The 17,203-nt window shown below is 37.0% G+C and overlaps 1 protein-coding gene across 1 annotated transcript in view; it reads right to left on the bottom strand.

Moving 5' to 3' along the window:
- Window positions 1–6,405: 6,405 nt before the first annotated feature.
- Window positions 6,406–17,203, bottom strand: part of CUNH8orf34 (chromosome unknown C8orf34 homolog) — a 396,548-nt gene continuing 385,750 nt past the window's right edge. Inside the window, 2 exon segments of the mRNA XM_039216922.1 lie at window positions 6,406–7,078; window positions 9,936–10,030. Of these exon segments, the coding sequence (XP_039072853.1) occupies window positions 9,948–10,030 (83 nt within the window). The 3' untranslated portion in view covers window positions 6,406–7,078; window positions 9,936–9,947.

Here is a 17,203-nt window from a genome sequence, read left to right as displayed (position 1 = left end):
CTATAAAAGTTTATTTTTAAATGTGTAACTACAAATCTGTTTCATGAAGATATTATAGATATGCTTAACTTTTGCCTAAAGAGCAATGGAGACTTCAAATCTCTCTAATAAGCTACGTCACGGTTAACAGTACTTCAGGCTGTGGTGTTTCTCAGCCTCAGCTGCATGTAAGAATCATTTGAGGAGAGCTGCAAATGCTCATGCTTGGGCTTCGCTCCCAGATATTCTGATTAATTGCTCTGGGACTGGATCCCGGCCCTGAGTATTTAAAAAGCTGTCTCTAAGCAATGAGTAGGCACAGTTCATTTGGAGAACAACCTGGGTTAGATGCATGACAATTACAAGTTGGTCCTTATCGAGTTAGGTTGGACCTGCATGCTCCAGTCCTACATTGTGTTGTAGTTCAGCTGCTGTGGGTGACATAAGGGAGCCACAGCAAACTAGGTTATTTTGAAAGAAATGGCACTACAACCAAATTCCAGTTTTCTGACATAAAGTGTGTTAAGTGATCATGTCTAATTGCTTGACTCTCAGAGACTGCTGAAGACCCAAGTTTCCATAGCTGACATCTACATTTCTACAGTCATTTCTTAAAGATAATAACAGTAATAGCACTACTATTAATAAACAGTAATTACGATCACTGTTTAGTACTTTATCTGTTATGGACTGAACATTTGTGTCCCCCCTAGGCCCCAATTCATATGTTGAAGCCTTATCCTCTGTCATGATAGTACTTGGAGGTGGGGCATCTGGGAGGAGATTAGGTTTTCATGAAGTCATGAGGGTCGGGCCCCATGATGGGCTTAGTGTCCTTACAAAAAGGGGAAGAGACACCAGAACTTTTTCTCTCTTCCACAGGACCTAGTGAAAAAGTGGCCATCTGAACACTTGGAAAAGAGCTCTCCCCAAAGCCAAACTATGCTGGCATCCCAATCTTGGATTCCCAGCTTCATCTAAGTGTGGGTGGCTATTTTTATTTTGTAGATAAATAAGCCCCTTGGCAAAGTGATGGATAGTACTGAACTAAGGCACAGCAGGTCTGCACTTCTGTGTCCACACTGCTGGCAGGAGCAGAGGTGTGCTCCTCAACTCCTCTAAGCCTCATTGAACCATGGTGAGGATTAAACAAGAAAATGCATACAAGGTACAGCAGAAGAGCCCGTGAGGCATGGTAACCACAGCAGCAGCAACATTACTATTGTACTGACCCTCAGAAAGGTTAGTTATGTTACCTAAATTTACACAGCTTCTGAAGAATGTAGGAGGTGTTCAGATACATTCTTAACAATAAACTGCATGGTCTTATTACTATAATACACTATCCTTGCCTTGCTCCTTCAACAGATGTCTGTTTGGCACATGATAGTTCTTCTAACATGAAGGCTATGTCTAAATCTGGTTATCATTGGCAAAGATCCCCTCTGTAAACCTAATTTTCCAAAGATTTTTATTACAGTCAGGAACAAAAGAGTTCTGCAAAGCATATGATTCTGTTTAGAGAACAAAATAAACCAAAGATAAAAAGTAGGGTGTTAAAAACATATCAGTAATACACATGAAATTATACAATCAGTTCCATAAAGTCTGGTGTCTATGGCTTGGATCTGCCTACGGAAATATAATATCCCCTTAACTGTACTTGATAAACTTCATAGCTTTGGGAAGCCAACTCCCTTATGTGCCATCTGAAATGTGATTCTATCTTGAAGTTCTAGAGTCATTTAAACCCAAAATCCCAGAAAGATTTATGAGCTATAATCCTAAATGAAATTGTGTGACTGTCTGGCATATATGTTAATGTATACAAGAGGTAAATCCTGTGATACCATAAACAAAAAAAGAGTAAGTCAAGGTAAGACTTATTTTATGGGCTCAGCACGCTTCTGCTGTGCCACTCTGCTCCCCTAAGGTAAGACTTATTTTAGATGGACATTTTAATTTATTTTATGAATGCATCTATTCACAATCTCCTTTTCTCAAAGTATAACTGGTAGTTTCTTTAAAAGGATAATAATCATGATTAGTTTTACTTGCTTTAAGCTCAGGAATTCCTACAGAGCCTAAGTGAACATGATCTTTTCCTGCAAATTCTGGAAACATCATCTTCTGCAATTGGAGAATTGATCTAATATTATTCAAAATGAGCCATACTGTGCTGTAGTAACAATGAACTCCTAAGCTCAGGAGGTTATTGTTAGACACTGCCACCTCAATCCACCTCAGTTTATCACAAGGTCACTGCAGCAAAAGAAAAGAGAATGTGGAGAAGTCACACCTCTGCTAACTGCTCTGGACCAGAAGCTACAATCACTTACACTGATGGCCCATTGGTCAGAATTGATCATGTAACCCTCCCTAGCTGCAGGGGTCTGGGAAATCTTCCCATATGCTTAGGAGGATAAGAAGAACTACAGAGGTTGAGCAATACTAACCTCTATCACAGAACCCAAGAAAAATATTTCACAGGGAATTCAAACAATAAGTGTATAAGAGATGCTGAAGCCTTGGTTCTTAATTTAAGATACATACATATTTGTTTTCCACAATGAAATATAAATTTCCATAGTTCAATTTAAGCCAGTGATAATATGATGTTGATTATGCTCTAAAGAATATTTCCCTGTATATTCTCATATATCATGTAGCTTTATTCTCATAATCATATATCTTTGCCTAAAAAGTTTTGCAAAATACAGTAATAAAACTACTGGGGCGCCTGGGTGGCTTAGTCGGTTAAGCGTCCGACTTTCGCTTGGGTCATGATCTCGCGGTTCGTGGGTTCGAGCCCCGCGTCGGGCTCTGTNCTCGCGGTTCGTGGGTTCGAGCCCCGCGTCGGGCTCTGTGCTGACTGCCAGCTCAGAGCCTGGAGCCTGTTTCAGATTCTGTACCTCCCTCTCTCCCTGACTTTCCCCTACTCACACTGTCTCTCTCTCTCTCAGAAAAAAAAACAATAAAAAAAAAAATTAAAAAAAAAAAAAACTACAAGCACAACAGTTTCCCCTTTGACTCAGAATCCAGGTGGTAAACCCTGGGCTGGTCACTCAGTCCAATGCTCATTGCAGTTTACAAAGGGGCCTTTAATCACAGCTATAATATACTATAGTGGAAATGCAAGTGTACCAGATTAGTTGCAAGTTCTTTCAAAGCCTCCATTTTTAACCTATAGGTTGGCCATTTCCCCTGAGAAGACATGTACCTAGACGTCCACAGAACCATTCACTCTCCTTGTTATAAGCTGGGCAGTATCTGAGAGAAAATTGCTGTGTGGCTTCCATATTTTTTCAGGTAGTGGGTCATTGTACCACTGCTCTTATGCATATAGCACTTGGGGATTTTCAGGCACATTTTAAATGATTATAATACTGAAGGGAGTTGCCAAATCATGGCTTCTGCTCATATCCAACATCATTTATGTTGGCTTTGCAGAGATGGGTTCTATAAACATTGAAGACTTGAAAGAGACAAGAAATTACCATAGACATTAAAAAAAAACCTCAAAATAGAAAAACAGTGGTAAGCAAGCCAAATGCAAGTTGAAAAACCAACAAATATTTATAGCATGGGCAAGCCACAATTTTCAGCAGGGGAATAGCTCTGTCCCTAGGACTCAGGAAAGATGTTTTCTCAAAGGAGTGACTTTTAAGACTAAGTTCAGCAGCTGGCAGTGGTTATTTTCTTTAAAATCAACCCAAAATTTATATGTGATTAGTTTGAAGGAAAAAAAGAGAAGGTAAAAATGCTGCAGCTGGACTAATTCTTAAGCTTTTCTTAAAGATTTTAGTTATCTCTTGATCCCTATTAACCAAAGCAAAGAAATTTTCAAAGTTGACGCCTCTATACACTGACTAAAGAGACCTCAAATTGGTAATGCCTTAATTTTTCTTCCTAAATAGGGGAAACTCTATGTTCCTTACACACACACACACACACACACACACACACACACACACACACACAGAGCTGTTTTTTCTATCTACCCACCCACAGGAAGTTTCTACAGCCTCATTAAACTAGACTACTAAAGGTTGTTCAACAAATGAGCCCAGGCTTGTCTCACCCTTGAAATCCAGCTGTGCTTACAGGAACCAGGGACCTTGCAGTGCATGGATTTTGACCTTTTACTTCCTAGAAACATTGTGTGGGCCACCCACTCTGTCCAGTGTACATAAAATCTTTGCTTTTGAAATCAGTTTTCCAGTCCATTCAAGTGCTAGTGTGTTCCTGAGGCTCTGTTCTTTTTTGACTGCACCCGTTCTCATTGGGTGATGCCATCTACTCCCCTGATTTCTGTTGTGTGCTGTTGAGTCATTTCTACATGGAGCACCCATGTCTCAGATATATACCAGTCTCTTTAAATTCTACATGCTCCCAGATGAACCCAACATCCTCCCCTCCTTCCAAACATCGTTCATTACCACATGTTTAGGCCAGAAACCTGACTGTTGTCTGAAGCACTTCCCACTCATCTTTAATTATTACCCATCTAGATTCCTCTTCTATCCATGCACTTCCTGTCTCTCATGTTGACCACTGCAACAGTGTCCTAACCATTCTCCTGGCCTCCAGTCTTATCCCTTTATGATCCATTTTCCACAGTGAAGTGAAACACCACCTTTCTCAAATGCAAATCTTACTATTTACCTGCTCAAGACTCTTCCATGTGTCTCACTGCCTCCTGAATGTAAGATATGTTACAATACTCTATATAGTTTGACTATATATAGTATGATTGCTGCTTAATTCTCATCTACATTACAGACAATACTGTGCATCCCCTATATTCCAGCCATGCTCAGTTGTTCATTTCACCTGATATACCTTGTTCTTCCTTGTCTCTGGATCTTTACACATGCTGTTCTCTCAAAATAACCTTCAATCCCTTTCTCCATTGCTATTCCTAATTCCCTTCCACTTTCCCCAGTTTAACCTGATTAACCTCCCCATTCCTTTAGATCTCAGGTTAATCAAAGCTCAAGAATGCAAGGACACTGTCCCACTACTGCTGAGTCCTCACAGTCTAATCTGGTATTACAAAGTGGGTGTTTGACAATTAAACATTGTTGAATAAGTGTTAGATGAAGCTGGATGGAAGGTTTGACATTCTCAAAAGCCTGTAGAGATGTCCTCTTTTTCTACAGGAGGTAGAAAAATAATCAGCTCAGACCTCAACTTGGCCTATAAATACTGCAGACTCTGAATACAAATGATTTCATCCACTCCAACCCACTCCCACATTAGAAGACATGAACAAACACAAACATAGTTTCTAACAGTCAAGGCAGCATCTTCATTATGATGGCCCCAGCTCCCTCAGGTTCCCTCCTGGGAAAATACAAGACTGCCAAAAGCAGCCAACTGTTTTTTCCAGCCAACACTTGAAGATAGAGCCCCTGTCTCCCAGTCTCAGTGGAAGGACAAAAGTCAAACTTCAATAAGCACAGTTAGCAAACCCAAATGAGTTTCACATGGGTCAACTCCCCTGTCTGCTTTTTATAAATTTCCATTTCCCTGACTCTGCTCAAGCTCTGACAATTCCCATCCTTACTCTCTCCCTCTTCCTTTGAACATTCAGTCACCTCTGCACAAATCAAAGATGAGTTCAGTTCATGCTGGACCCTCTTCTCTGCTGCAATAGTTTATCATGGATTAAAAATCTATCCCTACTAGTTTAGCTAGTGCCCAGCTTTGTATGTCTTTGGGAACATTTTTAGCAACATACATTCCGATATCCTGATTGATCTGATTCCTGAGGCTAATGTGGCACTTAGGAGAGTGGAAATGTCAGTGGGCAAGAGACAGACAAAAACTGACCAAGTTAAGGCTGGAGGGAAATTGGCTCAGATGAAGGCATCAGGGATGACATTATTTAAAGAAAGACTATCCCTAATAGAGAAAACATTTTTATCCTCACTTAAATATTTTTGAAGATTTTGAAATAGAGGAGTGTTCTGTTCTCATAAACTTACTCTCTTGTCTGCTTTCTCTTCTGCTCAAAAATATACTGTTTTAAGCCTTTAACTTGTTTCTACCTATAAAAAACCAATAACATTTATGAAAATTAGCTTTGAGTCTCTGTGCACATGAAAATGTTAATGTAAGAAAATATATTATTTGATTTAGGAATATAACTTCATTCATACAATCAGAATTTTTTTGTTTATTCTTTAGCCATGTTCTGGCCTTTAACATTGTTTCTTTGACAGTAATACAGGCAATTTTATAATTTAACCATATGCCTTTAAAGGTTCAGAAAGAAAACTTATATTAAGACAAATAAGCTAAAACAGACAATAGAGATATCCAATAGACTTACTTAGATCTATTCACTTAGCTTCAATGCAGAATATATCCCAGAAGCAAGCATATACATCAAATGCAAAATGGATAACCTTAATTGGGCTCAATAATTGGATAAATGGTCAAACAATTTTCATTGCATATGATTTGGGGCATGCATTTCACTCCTTATTGATCTGCTTTATTCAATTAACATGTCAGTTATTTGTTTGATAGGAACAGGGAAGACAATCATAGGAAGGAGCAGTGGCAGAGAATATGCTTCTTGCTGCTGCACAAAACACGCATGGCAGGTGATGATACCAAACAGCTAACTCCCAGAGAGACCTAAATGGCACATCTTGGCACATGTGGATAAGTATAATGTTTATTAATTTAAAAAATGAGAAAATATTATAAAAATATAAGAAGTAGAAAACCCTACACAAGTTAAAATACAGAAAATTTTTAAGTAAAGTTATTTGAATCAGGCAATATTTAATGTATCAAATAGTAGTCTTAATAACTAGGTATAAAGTAATCTCAACCCAGGACACTTCCCATGTCAAAAGGCAGCAGACACCCTGACCACCCCAGAATCCTTTGCCGGGGTTTGTGTTCTCTGACTGCACACTTAGGCACCCCCTGGTCACAAGAGTACTTGTTTATTATCAATATTATAAAAATAACCATTCTCTAAATGATTACACATAGTAAATAAAATTGGAACTATACATAAGGATTTGAATAATTGCAATTTCTTTAAGGACCACCTGGAACTTCTGCCTGCTTCACAGACCTGTAGGAAAGAAACAAAACAAAGGATAATGTGCTTAATAGTAAATAGTATCTACAGTGCAGCATATTAAAAAGAAAGTTAGGGACTTCAATGCTTTCCTATTCCCTGCATGAACTTTCATAATGGCACTGACCTTAGGTCCTACCTTTATCAACTGTATTTTGCTGCCAGGATGTCAATTTCTGGGATCTGTACAAACCTTTTTGTATATATAATTGGAAGCAGATATTCTACAGTATCTTGGACTGGCAAAACAGAATAATTTCTTTCTAAATGTGGCCAATGAGAAATACTTGCGAGGTATGTATGCAATTACTATCTAGAAAGGAATTAAGGCAGCTGAAGTTAGAAGGCTAGAGAGGCATAAGATGGATCTTGCTGCACAAGTCCTTACTTCAAAACTGGAACTATGTGTCCATATTTCTTGCCTGAAAAGAATTATTTTATTTTTTTCCTAGGAGAATATGATTAGGATGGCAAGAGGAACCATCCATGCTCTTAGAATACTTAATGATATCTATTTCTTCTGCTTCATACCTGTTATATTTAATATTTGTTTCACTCACTACACCATAAAGACTCTGAAAAAAAATGTGAATCTCCAACTTACAAGGCTTGAAAGTATACTTTGCACATGGTGTTTGCTCAATAAGTATTAGTTTGATGGTAAACAGGGAGAAGAGAAAGGAAGAAAAAGAGGAAAGAAGGGAGTCCAGTTATTTTTCACATACTTTTCCCTTTCTGGAATCCCTCACTTATTCCAACCAACCCCAGCTAATTCCTTTACCTAACTAACTCTTACTCCTTTAGGACTTAGCCTTAAAAACCACTTTTTCCAGGCTCATTCGGCCTGGAAAGGTCAAGGTAGACTTCTCCTGCTACATGCACTGATCTCACTCTAATGCTCATATAACAATAATGAGGAGTCTTTAACATAAATAAAGTTCAGTATGTGACTTCATCATATGATATTGACATGTCATTCTCTGGCATGGTTTCTGTTTTGTTTTACGTCTTTATTAAATATGAATTGAATGAACGATTTACTTTTTCAGATCTCTTGGGTAGAAGGGCCGTACGCTTGCATGTCATATAAAGAACATGTAAAGGACTAATGAAGAGAACAACATGTTTTTGTTTTCCTACCATGGTAGAATTATTATGTGGAAGACAGATTAAATTTTTGTCTGTTTTACAGAAAGAACCAGAAAGAAGGCTACTACAAGGATCCAGGTTTTGGAGCAAAAGAGAGTAGTTTCATTTAAAGTAGGTTTTAAACATTTTGTACAACTTAAGCAATACTGTTTGCCTACTTGTCTGCTTTTGTCACCATACTGTATGAGACCTCCCCATGACTTAGTTACTTCATGATTGGAAGTTTGCACTTTTTGACCACTTTCGCCTATTTGCCCAATCCCTGCCTCTGGCAACCACCAATCTGTTTTCTGCGCCTATGGGCTTAGTGTTTGTTGTTGCTGTTGTTGTTTAGATTCTGCATATAAGTGAGATAATATAGTATTTTTGTCTGTCTGACTTATTTCAATTAATAAAACATCCTAAAGTTCCATCTATTTTGTTGCAAATGACAAAATTTCATTCTTTATGGCTGAATAATATTCCATTGTATATGCATACCACATTTTCTCTTATCAATTCATATGTCAATGGACACTTGAGTTTTTTCCATATCTTGCCTATTGTAACTAATAGCCACTGAACATGGGGATGCAGATATCTTTTCAAGACATGTTTGTTTGTAACCGTCTGGAGAGTATCCTGCAGATGTAAATATATGATTATGTGTGTCTATCCACTGTATATAACAAAAAATGAATTATATTTAATACACTGCTTTGTAACTAATTTTTATGTAACAGTATTATAAAAATGTTTCCATAACAGAATATATATAGATATAGATAGATGGATCCAGTTAATGTCAGTATAAATATATGTATTTATCCGGTGAATATATTCTCAACCTTCATAAGGTGGACAGTATTCCATTATATAGATTGCTATACTTTTTAAATAAATCATCTTTCATTGGTCATTTGGTTGTTCACATTTTTCTACATGTTTTCCATGTTTTAATATAAAACCGTTTTGTTTTATTATAAAATATGTGCAATGAACATAATATTCTCCTAACTATACAATGATGCATTGCAGAAATTATCTCTTTAGCTGATTTCTTAATATTGGGTTGATGAGCAATTAGACCAGAATAAAACTGAATAAGCAGCCACAGGAGGCAGAATACTGCCCATTATTCAAGATGTTCAAGTAAAATTGCATGGTCATTTGGTAGGGGGATTCTGGAGAAGAGATCAACATTAAATTGGGAAAGGAGATGGTACTTTCTAATTTTGATATTCTGTGATTTTGTGAGCTCTATGGACAAACTCAACTTTTTGCTTCTCTCTGTGAAATATGTGAGAGAAGAAATTGTAAATTCTTCATCTTAATATCCAGTTCATACCGTAAGTTCATGCCCTTGGATGTAAAATTGTTCTGAGATTCTGTATCTCCAAAATATATACAATGGTGTCACAAAGTCCATGATATTCAGAGTGGAGAAATTTATTTTCCCCTCAAATATATCTAAAATTGATTTTCCTGCCAAAGAAGAAGGATTCAAATTCTCCTCAGCACAGGAGAATACAGACTCAGTGAGAAGCCCGAGATCCATAGAATACCACACACACACACACACACACATACACACACACACACACACACAAATAAGGAAACATATGCAGAGTAGGAGAGAAATCTCTTTCTCATTATAGGTCATGAGAACTATGCATTAAACAAATCTGGACTTTGAGCAGTTGAAGATAGCACTGATAATTACCTGACATTGGGATTAAGTGCCCTGAGCAAACATACCCGAGTAGACCAGCGTAGGACAAGAGGAGCACGGCACACAAAGGAGAAGGTCAGCAGAACCTGCACAGTGAAACAAAAAGAGAGAATATGCTGGACCAGGAAAAAAAATCTATGAAACACAATCCCCTAGTGGTTTGAACAATTTCTAGTGAAGAGTAATCGAAAGTAATATCAAAAAACTACACTTACAGTGTATAGTGAGTTGTAATTACATATAACTTGCTTAATGGTGTATATAGTCTTATTCCATACACTGGTCGTTCTCAATTTAAACGTCTGCTGATTTTGAAATAAGATTTAGGGCAAGATGCCCTCCAGATAGTGTTATGACTGTACATGTGACTTCAAGATCTCACATAAATCACATTCATTTCTTAAAGCCAGCATGAGGTAGGCAAGAAAGTAATGCTGTGCTAGTCACTACTGACACAACTTAGTCAGGATTGGGTATATGATATATCACAGAGTTGCGGTGCAATCACATTTGCAATTTAACATCATCATCACAAAGTTATTATGAGATTTATAAAAGTAGTGCATATAAATACATATACACTTTATTCATAATGCCTGGCACATAACATCATGTGCTAAATGTAATTCCTCTGAACGTACCCCTGAGGAAAAAGGGTAGTAGCTAGTGGGACAAAGGCACGAGAGTATTCTAGTTTACAAGAGTGGCAAAGTAGAATAGAGGATAAAAGCAGATGAAACAAAGGGATTAAGGGAGATGAGTAATTCACATTTCCTGAAGAGAAAGGAAATAGATTAAGTCCAAGTTTTCCAAAACAGATCTTGGAATGCTAGTCCTGCGTAGTTTGATATGAATGATCCACATACACACACACAAAAAATGGTTCTTTGGTTAAAGAATTTGGAACAGCGACATACCGTATCTGTTTTTGGGAGGATCAAAATTTACACACTAGCATGTTAAAGGCCATTAGAAGTCCTACATAACTTGATATTTATTAGTTATTTGATAATAGATTTTCATATAACTCCTTTTTTAAAAAATCTGTAGAGATCCATTGGTAAGTAGTGCTCCAACTAGAATGAAAAACATATGAATGCGATTGATGTTTCACATAATTCAGCAGCAAAATTGAAAAAGCATGGGTTTTGTACTCAGACACACCTGAGTTCCAACAAAATTGAAAAAGCATGGGTTTTGTACTCAGACACACCTGAGTTCCAATTCTGGTTTCACTCCTACCTATATACATAACTTTGAGCAAGTTAGCTCAGTATCCCCCACAGAGGATGGTTATAAGGGGAACACCTTTGCAAGAATCATTAAGCAGTAGGCACTTGATAGTTTCACAGTATTTAAATTCAGATAAATAGGAACTAAAAAAATTGGATCAAAAGTGGTGATTATATGTGGAAAATGGATGCTGAATAAAGCTGGAGAACTTGATAAACTTTAGAAATCTTACACATGGAAGCTTTTGAATAAAATAATGATGCATTCATGTTTTAATGTTTTTTTTAACCTACCCAAAGATATTAAAGATGCTTGCAAGAGAGCAATTAAATTAATGCTCTCTATTAGTGATTCTCAAACTTTAAATGTATCAGAATCATCTGGAGGGCTTTTTAAGGCACAGATTTCTGGGCTTTGCTATTAGAGTTTCTGACTTAGTTGTTGTGGAGTGGGTCCAAGGAAATTGCATTTCTTGTAATTTCCAAAGAGATGCTGATACTGATGCTGATGTTGATGCTAATGCTAATGCTAGTGCTGATACTGATGTTGCTGGTTTGTGGACACACTCTATGTTTCACTGTTCTGTGTGACATGGACTTTTGGGTGAAGGATGAGGCCAGATGTAGTTGTATATACTTGAAGGAAAAGTAGTAGTAAAGTGTCTAGGTATGAAAATAAATCTGAAGTATAGGTTTAGTAGGAAAATAGATAATCTTAAGGGTAGAAGGTTTGGGACAGAGAATGGATTATAGTAGTCTAAGATTTCAGAGTGGGATGCTATTTCACATTATACCAAAAGAAAATGCATTGTCTTAGAAGATCACTACACTTGAGAGACCCAAATAATTATAATAGTAAGACATTGGATAAGTCTCCCAAGTTTTTTTTTTAGTGAAAAGACTGGGACAGAGAATAAAGCAATGAATCAAATGTAAGCACCCCATGTGAAAGAACAGGAGTGACTGGTAAGATTACAGTAACAAGGAAAGAAACAGGACAGCTGGACAAATGGCATGTGTCTATAAAGAAGGGGAATTTCAGGTAGAATGGTAGTGCTACTTCATGGTGTTTGACACAAGGCAATTGTAAGAAGGGACAGTTTCCCCTAAGAAAGTCTATAACAGAAGCTGTGTCTTCTAGGAACCATTTCAAATAAGGCCAAAAACAGGGAGAAGGATGAAGAGTGTTCTTTGAATCATACTGACGGACAATCACTTTGCAAATAAAATTCCAGTTCCATAAGGCACAGTGGAAAGATCTGGGAAATATATCCACAGTACTTAAGAAAACAAATATGTGAGGAGATTTTATTTGGATAAGGGGCAGGGGGGCGAGGCAAAGTGGCCAAGGATAACAGAAATAAAAGACAGAATTAACTGATCTCAAGTTTCTGAATTGAACTTTTTGCATGACCCTTGTTCTTATATGGCAACCGACTTAGGTACCCAGCCTCACACTGCTTCCCTGTGTGAAACAGCACTGCTTATCCAGAGGACAGCCCATTACTCCTCATACTTAGGGGGATGTAGGAAGTGAAGCACCTTTGTCGGGGTGGGGGGCAGAAAGCAAGCGAGAGTAGCCATAAAGTCTAGAAATAAAGATAATATTTTTGTTTACAATTTGGAACCTGCTTATTTTCTTCTTAAATGCAATAGGTAGTTATTCAGTGAAAAACAGCCACACAAATCACCTGAGGCAGGGATCACACATGACATGTAGGGATGGATGTAGATATTGCATTAAAGCTCTGTTCACTGCAGCTCTGACTGAATTATCATTACTGCCGAGGAACAACACACTGAACATTTGAAATGTCACTGAACATATCATGTTTTGTTGTATAGACTGATAAACCACTTATTATTTGTCTATGTTTCTAGACATTGTGGCCTCCCTGAATAATCAGAAGATACTTAGGGTTGGCCACTTCTCAAGTGATCTTCAAAGATCACTTAACCAAAATGAACTAAGTTTATTCAGTCCTTCATTCACTCAATTCACTCAGTAAATATTTACTAAGTAAATCAATAGTGAATACATAAATATTATTAAATCAATATGTGCTGAATAGTTACAATATAAAATAGGAACATTAAGAAGAAATTTTCCCTAATAGGTTAATTTTGGAGATTAAATATGTGGAAGCAATTTATAACTTATAAAGTCTGGCATAACTAGTAGAAACCTGATTGTTTAAAAATGTTAACAAATGGACAATCCTTCATGTCCTAATATGAAGAAAGTCACATATTACATATATTTAAGAATATGAAGAAAAGCTATGTTTCTGGTCTGAAGAATGTTTAATTATACTGCAGTTGATATATGGTTTTGGGGATATTTAGTCAACATTTCAAAACAACTCATTCTGAAGAAATTTGGCAGCATGCTTTGAACAGTTGTTCTATTTTTAATATCTAATTATGATATTTTAAACATGCTTAATGTAGTTACTAAATGTTATTTATTTTATTCTGTCAAAATTTTAATTTTTATGTTTATCATGTATGCCTCCCTTAATTTTCTGGATGACTTTGCCTGTGGATAACAATTTGGAACACAGTGTAAATTTAACTAAATCAAAGTTGAAGTTTATATTAAAAGCAGATTTTATACCCAAATGTATTACTGCTTGTTTCTTTATACATCACTTTTTCTTATTTTCATGCTTTATAGCACTTTCTTTATGATACAAGCTCTTTCTCTGCTCAGCGAAATAATTCCTCTCTTGATATTGTCTATACACACATTCCCCACCCCCCTCCTTTTTTTAGCTTACAGAGATGGAATGACATTTTGGAGTAGGACATATGGCCTTGGACTGAGCTAGACTGTAAATTGCACTTACTAATTGTGTATCCTTGGGAAAGGATACACTTAACAGATCTGAGTTTGTAAAACCAGAATAATATCACCTACACATTAAGTTGTCACAAGGATTAAAGGAGATGCTACATAGCACCTACCAGCAAAAATGTAAAAAGTGTCAGATCTCTTTCATTTTCTCTTCTTTTGAAGATACATGTATTTCTATATAAGCCTTAAAATGTCAACTACTCATAGTAGGCTTTAAGGAGAAATGGAATGATACAATTCTAATTACTCAAATAGACTTTGTAGTTATATTTTATGTTAGCCTAATGTGACAATTTTCCTAATTCATTATTAAATCATATATCTATTAGAATATATACTAACTTTCTCAGTGAAAAGATTAATTATGCCACATTCTTGAAGTTCTGTGTGTAGAACTCCTCTTTTCTTCATATACCCTCTCTGTTATGCCTACACAAGTAGCTTTCTCAGCCACAATGTCTATCTTTAGGCTACAAGTTCCTGTCAGATCGTTATCACAAATATTGCACTATCTTATAGGAGACTATGCCAGTCAAATTTTAGTCTAGCTCAGACAATGGAAATATAGCATCTTCTGGAGGAAATAGTTTATTCTTTGATTTTTTCTCTTTAGTTTGAGGTAAATAAGCACTTAAGTTTGAAGTAGGAAGAAAAAGGAGAGTGAAATAATAAGGTAGTCTGGGATCAATGATGCAGGTACCCCAATTAGTAGATGTGAGATGAACTCTTCCAGCCTGGGAGAATACATCAGAGCATTGCATAAGACTATCATAGCACCCATGAAACCACCCAAGGCAGAGGTCACTCTTTTGGCCCCAAAGTGGGAATATAAAATCCTTCTCTCCTCTGCTAGTTCCAAGGCATATTAGAGGCAGCAAGCTGAATGCAAAAGCCATCAAGTAATTAAGAAAATTGGACAAATGAAATGTGGCTTCCCAAGTGAAAAGATAAATTATTCCTGGTTAGTAAGTAAAAGGCCAAAATTGGTTGGCAGAGAATCTTGATGGAGAGCATTCTGTTTTACTCCCATGTAGTTAATGTACCTCTGATAATTAAAGTCTGAGAACTGGGCAGCTGCATGTGCATATGAGTGTGAGCCCCTGCTCTGCAGTTTCCTAGCCTGGAAACCACAGGGAAGAAGGAGGACCTTAGAGTTTTCTGACTCCTTGTTTTCTTCCCACTCCATCATAATGTCTAGAAAAAAAAATTAGACTCCCACTGAGAAAATTAAATGACACATGTATATGCTCACAATAAAAAAACTGAGCCCACTAGTCAGTCATAGTAAGAACCTAGCAAGTGTCTGGGAACATTTTCCACACAAGAGTAAAAACACAATGTCATTAATAATAACATAAGCAAAGGTAAATAGAAACCTCATAAGAAACAAGAGGAAGCCCTCCTGGGATAGAAGATAAATTGTCATTTTTTTGCATAAATAGAAGCCATTTTATATGATGTATACTTAGCCTAAAAATAAAACCTTAGAACTTACTAATATTTAGCAAGCATATACTATATATCTGGCACTATGTTTGGTACAAAATAAAGCAATGAAAAAGAAATGTTTCTTAGTCTATGAAAACTAAAGAAAATTATCTGAAAATGTGCTGGCTTTGCCCGTATTTACTGAAATATAGCAGAGTAAGAAATTTAATATCCAGGATTAGTTGGGTGAATTATTCAGATAAAGCAGCTACTAGAAACACTTTTAATAGCTGGGTGAAATATTTTTTAAAAGCCTCTGTGAAGGAATCAGGGATATTTCACATAACAATGTATTAAATGGTCAACATTCAGAAGATAAGGAAATAAATAAAAATGAGCATGGAATCTGGGGACATGACTCCTCTAAAGGTATCTACTAGTTGCAGTAGAAATTCCTGAGAGTCTGACAACTGGCAAGCATTCATAGGCAGACAGGACAAAAATTGGGGCTCCAGACTTACTGAGGGAGAGGACTCAGATTAATTTCCTAGGCTTGGGGTTGCTACTCTGAATGGCCACACTGTAAGACTAAGGGCAAATAGAAATAAACCAGCCCTCTCAATGAATAAAGCCCACTTAAAAATCTTCTCAATTTTTTAATATATGTGTTACACAGCAGGTTTGATAGCATAAAATAATAGTAAACTTGAACATAGATCAGAATATAATATCCAGGGTGATACACAGAAACAAATGGATGGAAAACAGAGGTGGGGGCACATTTTACATACAGTTAGAATATCTAACACATTTAATAGGTGACCATGATAATTTTAAAATAAACTCCTAAATTCTTTTACATTTTTCCCAACTTGCTAGAACTATGTCCATTGACCTTGAATCTATAATCTGTGTCTGCAGAGGTACCTGGGTGGCTCAGTCAGTTAAGTGCCTGACTCTTGATTTTAACTCAGGTCATGAACTCACAGCTCATGAATTCAGGCCTCACATGAAGCTGACAGTGTGGAGACTGCTTGAATTCTCTGTCTCTCTCTCTCTCTCTTCCCTTTCCTGCTCATTCTCTCTCTTTCAAAAATAAAAATAAACATTAAAAAAACCTCTGTGATTGCATACACAACTAAATCGCAGAAGTAGTGCTGTGAGTTCCCAGGCTCAGGCCTTAAGGAATGGAGAAATTCCACTTCCTGTCTTGTGTGATACTCACTCTTATAAGGCAGCTATAATAATGTGAGGAAGCGTAAACATTCCATGGAGAGATGCATGATGAAAGTTTTATATGGCGAGAAATCAAGGTCCTTGACCTTCAGTCCTGAATGACATGGCTCGGGGAGAGACATAGGACAATAGGAAACTTATTCCCCACCCTTAAAAAGACAGTATAACAAACCACCCCACTGAGAATAGACATAGAAGCAGCAGTTTGAAAAACCCCTGTGGTATATAGGAAGATTATTTATTTATTTATTTATTTATTTCACTAATCTCAGAGCCTTGCTAGAAAGGTAGGGATCTTTGAAAGATTTCTCCTATAACAAAAGAGCTGGCAGGTGCCATTTCCTTCCCCTAACCTCCAGCCTAGAAATAGAGACACTTGTTGGAAGGAGCACAATACAAACACTCTCCACCTAACTGGCTAACAGCTCACCCTGCCCACACCCTCCCTTTGGACCAGCTCTGCCAACACTACACCAAATTGACTCCTATCTCAGGAAGAGGAAAAG

The sequence above is a fragment of the Hyaena hyaena genome, unplaced genomic scaffold, assembly GCF_003009895.1.
Source record: "Hyaena hyaena isolate Hyena2069 unplaced genomic scaffold, ASM300989v1 scaffold_660, whole genome shotgun sequence".
NCBI classification, from domain to species: domain Eukaryota; kingdom Metazoa; phylum Chordata; class Mammalia; order Carnivora; family Hyaenidae; genus Hyaena; species Hyaena hyaena.
This window is presented reverse-complemented; position numbering and strand designations above follow the sequence as displayed.